This window comes from Sciurus vulgaris, assembly GCF_902686455.1.
Source record: "Sciurus vulgaris genome assembly, chromosome: 3".
Taxonomy (NCBI): domain Eukaryota; kingdom Metazoa; phylum Chordata; class Mammalia; order Rodentia; family Sciuridae; genus Sciurus; species Sciurus vulgaris.
This window is the reverse complement of record NC_136463.1, coordinates 74031443-74042638: the sequence shown is the minus strand read 5'-3', so window position 1 is coordinate 74042638 and position 11196 is coordinate 74031443. Positions and strand designations below refer to the sequence as shown.

General features: G+C 37.5%; 1 protein-coding gene across 4 annotated transcripts in view; it reads right to left on the bottom strand.

The window, feature by feature from the left end:
- Positions 1–256: 256 nt before the first annotated feature.
- The window catches only part of IWS1 (interacts with SUPT6H, CTD assembly factor 1), a 37956-nt gene continuing 27016 nt past the window's right edge, over positions 257–11196 (bottom strand). For 2 of the 4 annotated variants that reach the window (XM_079130442.1, XM_079130444.1), the window contains exons 10-14: positions 10367–10484; positions 8310–8421; positions 7622–7678; positions 5261–5372; positions 257–626 (exon numbers count right to left, since the gene is read on the bottom strand). In XM_079130442.1, the coding sequence (XP_078986568.1) occupies positions 495–626; positions 5261–5372; positions 7622–7678; positions 8310–8421; positions 10367–10484 (531 nt within the window). In that variant the 3' untranslated portion in view covers positions 257–494. Of the gene's footprint in view, positions 627–1594; positions 1758–4616; positions 4775–5260; positions 5373–7621; positions 7679–8309; positions 8422–10366; positions 10485–11196 lie in introns of all 4 variants that reach the window. The other 2 variants (XM_079130443.1, XR_013762311.1) reach the window with 2 other exon arrangements.

Sequence of the window (11196 nt, the reverse complement as noted above, 5' to 3'; positions counted from 1 at the left end):
TATCTAGGGCCTACCAGGAATCATTGCATTAGCATAAGAAAGACAATTCCATCATCCAGGAAACCCAAAGGTTTGAGACATTCCTTATCCGGAACTAGGGACAAAGACCAGATAAATTTCTCATACCAGTCTGATAGGACTGAACCTTGAAGATGGAAAACTGTTGTGTATCTTAAGGTTTTTTTCATTCAATAAAGACCAACACCAACCCGCCAACCCCAGAATGCATCTAATAAGACAATAAAGAGACATCCCCCCAAAACCAGAATGAAATTTTATTGTGTAAAGTTTATAGAAGTATGACTAGTATTCTGTACAAAGTACACAACAAACAGTTTTAAATACAACTGAGAGAAATGTGAATCCTATGACAACTTTTGATATAAGCCGAACCATTTACAGTCACACTAAAAAAATTTTAAAATATCTTCTTTCTCCAAAGAGTCCATTGTGCATTTCTTAAAGCAGAGATGGAAAACACATCCCAGGCAAGGTCACAATGGCATTTTATTGCCCTCGATGCTGATTTTCACAGCGTGTGCAGATCTGCTTTTTTTCCTGATATCTGTGAATTTTCTCATCTGTTTATCCAGTCGACTGATACCTTTCTTGGAGGTTGCCTGAAACTAAGAGTGGGGGAAAAATTAGAGCAAATTATTGTAATACCTACATCTAGTTTTGTCTTTCAGCTTCTTATATCTGAAAATTAGAGGTCAGAAGAGCTCCCAGCTCTAGAACAACCAGAAAACACTTTGGTGACATTAGGAACAGATCAAGTACACACCACAGTGTTAGAAACACCTATTACACTTTCTCGATCAAAATTAAATTTGCTGTTGTCTGTCTCTTACATTTTTTTTTTTTAACATATATTTAGTTGTAGATGGATACCTCTATCTAGTTATGTGTTGCTGAGGATCAAACCCCATGCCTCACACATGCTAGGCAAGAGTTCTACCACTGAGCCCCAGTCCCAGCCCCAGCCCCCTGTGTCTTACTTTTAATTTTGTTGCAGTTCACAAAAATCTCCTAGATGAGCGAAGGGGGAATATTGAGACTACAATCCTCTCAATTCCACCATTTACATGACATCTGAGCGCATGCTTTTCCCTTTCAAAGACCAAATGAGGGGCTACCCACTTGGAAACAGTGCTGGCATAAAAAAGAATGATCTTCTAAAGCATCTGAGAAAAAGCATTAGGCATTAGAAATGAAGGTAGACAGAGGATAAGTGAAGCAAATTTTGTGCTGGAGCCCTACAATTTAGACTTGGGGTTATTCCTGCTCTGACTCAGCAGTTCTCTAATCCTAGGCCCATGTCCCTAGCCAGTACTCTTCCAGTACCCTTTCCCATTTGCCCTTTATGTTTAAAGGCTTAGTTGCTGAATCTTTGCCTTTCTATTTTGAAGACTGCATGTCTTGCAAAGATGTGGTCTCTAAGAAATCAGCACCTTTTAGAAATTCTGGAATGGCCTGCCACTGATGTCAAAGATCAGGGTGAACTCTTCTTGCTCACAGTGATGCGAACAATTCAGACATTTAAGAATGGTAAGAAAGAGATGAGTTTTTCTAATTCTTCTCCCCAGATACTCACTACTGAATCACTTCTGAAGTTCAATTCCAAAGAATGTAAAATTAAGGTAGGGCTAGGAGACATTGGTTTATCAGTATGATGAAGTTCTTCTTAGTCTGAAGCCTTCCAAGTCTTATTCCACCTCAGGACTCAGTCCCATCCCCAATATGAAGTCAGCTGAGTACTAAAGCAAGAAACTCTCTAAGTCATTCTTGAACAAGAGCCATGCTGACCATCCATCCTAGATTTTTTAGGAACATCCCAATTCCAAATACTACTTTTTATCAACCTTGATACTTGGCATTAGTACTCTGAGTTAGCATAAAAACTCATTGTCAGATGAAAAAGAGATATGCCATCACCTCAGGACTTCCTGGTGGTTTCAAATATCTCAATTTCTTTCAGATGATGTGCCCTGATTTTAGTAATCAGAATCAGTCCACACTGGAAGTTTTATCTGCTTGGATCTCTAACAACTACTCAACTTCCAATGGTGCCCTGAATCAAGGTGGACTTCTCTTTGCCCACTCTCAGGATGTTCTTTAACAGTCTGTGTCCTCATGAATCTGTTTAGCCTCAGCATCAGGGACACTCTCAAGCCAGTGCAGAGTGACTCTGTTACAACATGTACGTAGCTGGCAGATGCTTAGTTACCTTACCCTGAGCCTGAAAACACAAAAGTACCACACAGCACCTAACATGACACATTCAATGATGTCCCTTCCTGATTCCATCAACTCTACACCACGCTTCCTTAGGACATTAAGTCTATGCTGTATGTTTTATCAGAGAAAAAAGCAGCTTAAAAGACTAACAAGGTAGTTTTGCTTAAACATTATGGTACAATTGTATATCAATACTACATTAAATCACTGAAGAATATTTAGTCAAATGAAATTTTACCATGTTAAGTAAAAGGCAAACCAACAAAATAAGGTATAAAAAAGTATAATCACACTGTTGCTTGAATTTAAAAAAAAACCAAAAAACAACACTGATAATATTTATGTATGCACACAAAAAGGACCAAAAAGAAATAATCCAAAGTGTTAATATTAAGATGTGGCAAGATTAAGGTGACATTAATTTTATTTGTGCTTTCTGTATTTTTAAAAGTCTATACAAATACATGCATTGCTTCTGCAATTTTAATGTTATTTTTCAAAAGCACTCCATGAAACAAACATAAAAATTAGTGTAGGACAGGATTCTGAATTACTTAAGAGTGAAAAAAAAATCAGAAACTACAGATAAGTGAATAAACAAATTCTTATATATTCATACAATGGTCACAGACCCTTATGCAGCTATTTAAAATGACTGCCATTAAAAATGTAGCAAATCTACAAGGTGGTTTAAATGAGGGGAAATTACCAAAATTATATGCAGCACAATTTTAATGAAAGTATCTATAGAAAAAAGATAACAAGTGTTATCAAAATGTTTTGGAATATGTGAGTCCATGAGAGATTTTTAATATTACCTCAAATTATTCTATAAAAACTAAGTTTTGAGGCATTCCTGGAAATATATTTGAAACATCAAATTGTTAACAGTGATGAAACAGTGAAGAGCAGAACTTTGGGAATGGAGGTTAATCTGTAATGTTTTATGTTAACTATATAACCTCAAAAATAATAGTGATATTGAATACAAGAAGTTTTATTTGAAAGTCATTTACTTAGTCCAGTTTTCTTCTTGGACAATACTCTTTAGTGTCTGACTTTTGAGTGAATATACAAGAAACTTTCCTGATCAGGGAAACTGGCTAGGTGGTTTAAAGATAATAAGTAGGGAAATTACCATGAGACCATCACCATCCCCCCACCCCACAGAAACATCACATTTTTTGGACAGAGTTCTATAGTTCTATAGACGAGACTGCAGCCTCGATAAACACCAACACAGTACGGTCCTGTGGAGTGCCAGGGACGAGGAAGGGAGCTCTCCTAGAGTGTTTCTCCTCATGCTCTACTAGGAGGTCAGGCCACTCTTCCACCCACTACACCTAACAGGGAGGAGGGATCAGAGCCAGCAACATTAACAGATAGGCACAAGGCTCCTTGGAACACAAAGTATGCTTCCAAAGCAGACAGATCTCTGAGAGTTTTTACTATGTTTTCTTGGCTACACTGTAGTTTTCAATTCTCAAAAATGTAAGTGCTGGGGCAGAAAATATTAGGAAAGAGCTGGCTTAAAGAGGCAAGAGATAGTGAGAAAGGAGAGGAAGATAAACAAAGAAATGGGGATGGGGGAAGGAATACCAAGAGAGGTGGAGGTGGCCAAGGGACATGGATATGGTACAAGTAAAAAAAAAAAAAAAAAAAAAAGGGAAGAAGTCCTTGGCATGAAACTAATCCTCCTCTACCCTTTATTTATTCTTAATAAATAAGAAAGGGAGTTTTGTGTTGAAAGTTATTTAATAGCAAAGTGAACTAGTAGGAAAGTGAGTGGAGTCCATGGAAAAAGTTGCAAAGCAGAGGTCAGGGAGAAGCACAAAAGGCAGGCATCACACTGGGACTCTGCACATTGTAGCAAAGGTGGTACTATTCCAAAGCACAGTGGGTCAGTGAATCTGGCTCATGAATAGTTCAGTCTTTTTCACTTCTGACTATGTTCTGAATATATTTTCACCACATACATCCTTAAATATTCAGTGCAAGACTTTTAAGTAATGAGTCTCAAATGCATGTTGCTAAGTCACTGACAATAGGAAAATAAACCATTGCCCTTTAACCTAGAAGTCACAAGCCAGTTTATATGCCTGTAATACAGACTACCATGATTCTGAGTCCTAACAAAAGCCTATCTCATAAAAATGGGTACCAGTCAGGAAGAACAAAATGCCTATCATGGAAGTAATGGTCTGTGAGTCTCTACTGACAAAGTAAAGGACTTGAATGCTCTAAGGGGGCTGACAGGGTCATTATTTCTGAAACTAAGAGCAGGTGGCTTTTTCTGGTTAAAAGAAAGCTCACACAAGCTTGCTTTCACTTTGATGACACTTCAAGCCCATGCATAGCCCATGCTTCCTCAGGGATACCTCTCAGATACACTCTGGTAGGGCCAGGACTACAAGGGCATCCTGTTGCCTTCAATGCTGAACTTGACAGCACGGTGCACTTTGCTGAGTCGTTTCTGTTCTGCAAATCGCCTCTTATGCTTTTCCAATCGGCTTAGGCCCTTTTTAAGAATACCAGGCTAGAAGAGTGGTTTGATTAGAGAATAAAGAAAGATTACTGAGAAACAGTGTTTAAGTAGTGTTTACAACAATAACAGAGGAAATGTCTACCCTAATGATTTCACAACAGAATTGCTTAAGTAGGTGAAGAGAAAGGGAGGGAGAGAGATGCAGGAGTAGGTAAATTTTGTTTCTCATGGTTCTTTTTAAAAAAAAAAAAAAAAAGTCACTATATCAGAACATCCTAGTCTTCAAGATTCACTTGAAATAAAGGGATTAGTAAGAAACCTCCTTTGATAATGTTGCTTTAAGTAGGAAGAAAAATTCAACAGTTTTAATTTTGGGTAATGTTTTTTCCCTTTCTCTGATTCCTTGTGATTTGCCTAAACAAGAGACCAGAAAACAGATCTCTGTGAATGAGTAAGAGTTGTATGGATTATTAAACATTAAGTAAAAAATCAAGTGGCAATCTACATTTGAATTCCACTATGCTCCTCCCCGCTTACCCTGGATGATTCCATTTCCACATTCCACTTGGGCCTGACAACATAGTCCTTGTTTGAGGGCATTGGGACCCTTGCACGGGCACAGAATCCAGGATCTCCAGGTCTAAGAGCCCTGAGAAAAGGGAGAGGAAGAGCATGCTGCTTATGTAGTCAGCCATAATAGAGGTCACAGGCAAATTCACTCTCCTGTTCCCAATCCACCCTATTGAGCTCTACTATTTCAAATCTCTTCTGCCCTCCCAAGGTCACCCGACCTGCCCTCCTTAGCTAGCCACACTGCTGTATGAATTTCTCACTTCCCCCTAAAGCCATCTTCCTCTGTATTTGCAAATCCTTTTTGTTCTCCTCAGCTTCAAATGTAATCATACCTTCTCCCTTCCAAGGCTAGTTCCACCTTCCTGACCAAATCCTAACTTCTTCAGGCTAGTGGAGTCACCCAGGAGTTCACTAATGAGGCACAAAAATCACATAGTCAAAAATGACCCACGTATACTCTATGTCCATAATTTACATGGTTTTGCATGTGCAATGCATACAGTAATTTTAATCAATACTTTTGTAAATAACTCTTGGGAACAATTTCAGATTCACAAGTCATTATTAGAAATACCAAGAGAGACTCATCATCTCCTGCAATGGTAACAATTTGCAAAACTGTGACACAGTATCACAATCTGGATATTGACATTGATACAATCCATCCATCTTATTTACATTTCCCCAGTATTACTTGTACTCATTGTGTGTGTTCAGTTCTGTGCAAATTTGAGAGCACCCATGCTAAGCTAAAAGATCACCATTTTTCCAAAGTACAGCCTCTCTACAGATTCTAGATGCCCAGGCATTCAAAATCATTTAAATTTTAGGTAACTTCCTCTAGTGGTGAATGAAGAGTGGGTGTATGTGTATACTGGAGGTGGGACAAGCAGGGTAAAAAATTCTAAAATGTTTTTATTCCTCTGTCAGTTTGTCCCATTTTTAAACATTAATTAAGCCTCTATAATCTTCTATACCAGATTAACTAGCTAGCCAAAAGCAAAATAAAACCAAAGAAACTCCTTAACTCTTATTCTCCCTCTGAAGACAGTGTCTCATCTTTAAACCAGCTGTAAATAAGTTTTACTTTGCTCCCTCTAGCTCATCTCTCATTTTTTTGCAAGCTGTGCCAATGTATGTTCTTACAGATATTGGCATGCACCTTTCCCCACCATCCCTGGCCCCAAGCCTTCTCCACTGCCCACCTCCATGCAGTCTCATTACTTTCGCAGGTTCTGACTCACAACTTATGTCCACATTCTCTTGTTGGCTACTCTGCCTGGCCACACCCCTTTTCAAAATTGGTTAGATCATTTCTTACTCTATACACTCTTGATTCAACAGTTTTTTTCCTATGGAAAATAACCATCAAATCTGTCTCTAGGCCCATGATATTTACAAGAGAATCTCATAAGGCATCTCACATTTAACTGCTTTAAACAGAACTCACCAATGCCCTCAAATCTACTTCTCCCTTAACTTTATTTTATTATTAAAAAAATATTTTTAGCTGTAGATGGACACATACCTTTATTTTATTAATTTTTGCCTCACACATGCTAGGCGAGTGCTTTACCACTGAGCCACAACCCCAGCCCATCCTCCCTTAATTTTAATGGATGGTAACATCACTTAGTACTTAGGTGAATATTTGGGGTGGAGCCTTCAATTCCAGCCAAATTCTCCTCTACTAAGTCACGAACTCCTCAGAGCTCTGCCTCTGCAGTGCTTTCTCAGTTGCCTGCTCCTCCAGTATGGTTTCTGTTTAACAGTACCATTGCCTTGCATAGTCAAACTATCCTGATTCATCCGACACAACATCGACAGCATCAGCATTCCAACAAATTTCACAGCTTCATATCTAGGCTCAAACACATTGTTTGAAATCACAAAGAAGTGAAAATTCATATTCTGATTTCAACTTTTCATTGGTCCATATCTGTATTTCCAATCTTGCCTTTTACCATCCTTGGTGCCACAATGCTGCCCAACCACTTCAATCTGCTCACCACTCCCAAAGCATGCCTTGAACACATCCTTGCCAATGTTCTCCCTTTACCGTCATCCTTCTGTAGACTTACAGTTTTTGAGATCACGTATTGTTTTAAATTTGCTTTTGTATTCTCAAAGCTTAACAAAGAAGTCTAGCACTAAGCAGGCACCAATAAAATCTTTATTTTTCAACTATTTTCTTAAGTTTCAATAACTGCTAAATTGAAAATCACCCAATCAATGTTAACACATCATTTCATTTACTGTTTTTCTTAAAGTGGCTAACAGAAATCCTCTATATATGTTAAGAAGAAAAATTAATACAAAACTTACTTCTCCTCTCCCGTCAGCACCTTTTCCAGGTCTCTCCGGGGTGTCTGACCACCAGTGCTGGGGAAAAGGTAAACAAGTTACTAGGAATCAAAGAACTTTATAACTAAGAAAAGAGGAAATCAAAATATTAAACTTAGACCACAAGTAGCTCCTTTACACTGGATCAAAAAATACCATCACCCTAACTCCTCCCCACGAAAAGTATAAACAACAACAAAAAAACCTGAATTGATTCAAGGACACTACTCATTTTAGTAGTATCTGTTTACCTACAGGTTTCATTCTGAGCATGCAATAACTACCATAGTTGTCACTCCTGGATGCAACTAAATCTAGAACAATACAAACTGAAACAATTAACATTTTCCCCCCATGATTCTGGAGACAGGACTGACAATGAGAAAACCGCTTTCTGTAAGAGGTTGGAATCTCCAGAACAGCAAAGCCACACTTCACATGGAGAATATTTGTAAAAAGGTCTTGATGTGAGGGGGGAAGACTCTTACCAGATGCTATCACATTTAAACTATAAAGATATCATGAACTATGTGTTTTCTTCTCAACATACCAAGCTGAAAGACAAAATCTCATAGATGATCCTAAGATCCTCATGACCTTATTTACCAAAAAATCCAGTTACTGGCAACATTAATGGTTATTCCACTTACTCATACCTGTTCCCTCATACCTGTTCATTCTTCGTCGTTGAGGCATTTGTTCTAGATCTCTTTGCTCCCTTTCTTCTCTTGTCATTCCTTTATAGTTTGAGGTAAGGCCAAATATAGGCCGAGACCATTCATCTATAACAAGGAAAAAAATCAATAATTTAGTCCACAAAAAAGGATTTTTTTCCTAGTACGCTTTCAAATAATCACACACTCAAATAATGCAATAGTCGAGGTATTTAGAATATTTGTATGCATATGTGCTGTGCTCAGGATCAAACCCAGGGTCTTGTATATGCTACGTAGGTACTCTACCACTAAGCTATAACACCAGCTCACCATATTCTTTTTCTTTTCTTTTTTTCTATTTCCCTTCCTGTAGTGGGAATTAAACCCAGGGGCACTCTAACACTAAACTAACTCTTGCTTATTTATTTTGAGGCAGGGACTTGCTAATAAGTTGCCCAGGCTGGCCTCCAACTTGTGGGCCTCTTGCCTTAGCCTCCTGACACTGGAGTTTACAGGTGTGTATCACTGTGCTCAGCCAGAATATTCTTTTTCTTAATGACCCCATTATTCTAGATCACTTTCAGGATAAAGACTACATGATACTAGTATCATAACTAAGGCTGGATGATTCAGAAAAGTAGTGTAAGAGAACCAGTTTATTCAGTAATCACAGAGATTTAAAGAAAGGAATATCTGAACTTTCACTGTCATTAATACCTGGGTTGATAACAATTTTCTTTCTTAAAAATGTTTATTTTTAAAAGGCAGCCTAATTTCTAAAGTTTACTCCATTAAAAATAAAATCTTGAAATAAGACTTCCTTATTACCTGTCAAAATGATCTAAATATTTAAAAATTATATTCTAATATGACAAGTGTAGAGTCTGTACTTCATTAAGCCTAATAAGGCTGCTCAGGTGACCATGAGAAAAAATGATATATGCTCACTGCTCAGTCAGTAAATGTCCAGAGGCATCAGCTGTTTTTGTTCTGTAACATAATGTAGCTTATTGCTACATTAATACACTATAAAACCAAAAAAGACCTTTACAGAAAGAATAGGTGTTGAGACAGTTTGAAGGAAGCAAGAATTCTCACGGGGGTTAGGTTATCTTAAGAAACTGCACCCCACACCTCACCCCTGGAAACAGAACCACTGTTGTACTAAGTCATGGACACCAGAGGAATTATTCTGCTTTCTCTGTCTAGGGAAAATAAAAGTCATGGATCACTGCTTAAGAGCAATCAAAAGCTTCTCATTCAATAGGATGTAAACTGTACTTCTTATTAAGACAAAAGATGGTAATGTTTCTGGTTTATAAGAGAAATTTACATTTCTCTAATCTAATAATCTTAAAATTCAACAAAAAAATAAATACTACATATAGAAGTAGTTATTTAAATTCCTTTCCAAGGCAGAACACAGGAAGAGTTGAGGAGAACAAAAATAAACATGGACTTCAGTCTTAAAACTGAATGATTTCATAAATAATGTGGTATTTCAGTTAGTCTCTGGATTTCTCTGGCATTATACAATAAGAATGTGGAAACAGCTTTGGAGACCATTATCCAAGTACCGATAGTACATGTAGTGGGTAACAGTTCTTGACTATGTGCTAGGCACTGTGCTTCATATATATCCTTCATTTAATCTTCATAATAACTCAAAGAAAACATAATTATTTCAATTTTACAGAGGAGGAGGCCAAACTTGGAGCTGAAATCACCAGCTAAGGAAATGTAATAAAGTAAGTAGTGGATCCATGAAATGAACCAGGTGGGGCTAAATTGAGGATGTGTATTCAAAATCCCCTCTTCTCCATGCTCTTGATCCATGACTAAAAAATGTATACTTTTACTTGCTGTATTTAATACTGGATAGCATACTTAAATATACTAAGAAGCAGTTTTAGTGTAAGAGGAAAAAGCCAGTCCTATAAGAAGTTACTAAAAAATTTTCTATTCTACCTTACTGACTCATATTAAATAAATATTGGTAAAAATAAAAATGCAGTTCACACACATGACTCTCTATAGACATAAAAACAAACAAAAAGCAAAATTTACATACTGATTAATTTCCCTGCCATGTCCTTGTTGGACCTTGATTCCTTGGGGTGTTTATAGAGATACATCACTGCTCGTCCAATCCCACTATGCTTCAGGGTCTCCTGGCTCACACTAGGTAGCTGGGGGAATACAAACACACACAAAATTAATCACAGAAGCTGGGAGGCTTGCTAATCTATTCTAGAGGACCTTTAAGACCTGGTTCCTTAGAACAAATAAAAAATTCTATTTTCAGGATCTACAGACAGTGAACCAGGTCCTTTGTGTTCACATCAAAATATTACCACTAAGTTGAAGTAAAACCTAACAGCGTGAAAAAGTATGAACTAACGTACTTAGAGGTTAACAGTTTAGTATAGGAATCAGCACAGGCCTCAGAAGCCCAAAGACCGAAGACTGAAGACTGAACTCAAGCACAGTCACCTGCCAGGTATTTAACCTTGAACAAGTTATTTAACTTCTGAATCTAATTTCTTCATCTGTAAAATGGAGACAATACAGGTTTTTTGTTGAGGAATAAATGAGCCAGTACATATACAAAGCACCTTGCACAGTGCTTGACATGTAGGAGGTTCTTTGGGAATTTCTGCAGAAGTTAAGTAGCTTGCCCAAGGTGTCAAAGCACATAAGTGTGACCCAGTTCAAGATTCCAATGCAAGTTCATATGACTCTGAATTTGGTGCTCTACTTACTTCAAGTGCCTCTCCAGAACATGTCCATTAATGGATTACTCTTCTCATATATACCAAGCTACCCCAAGATGTTTTTCCTTCAAAATTATAGTTACATGAAATTTTATGAGATCTTTTTTATGTTCATTTTATTAGACAT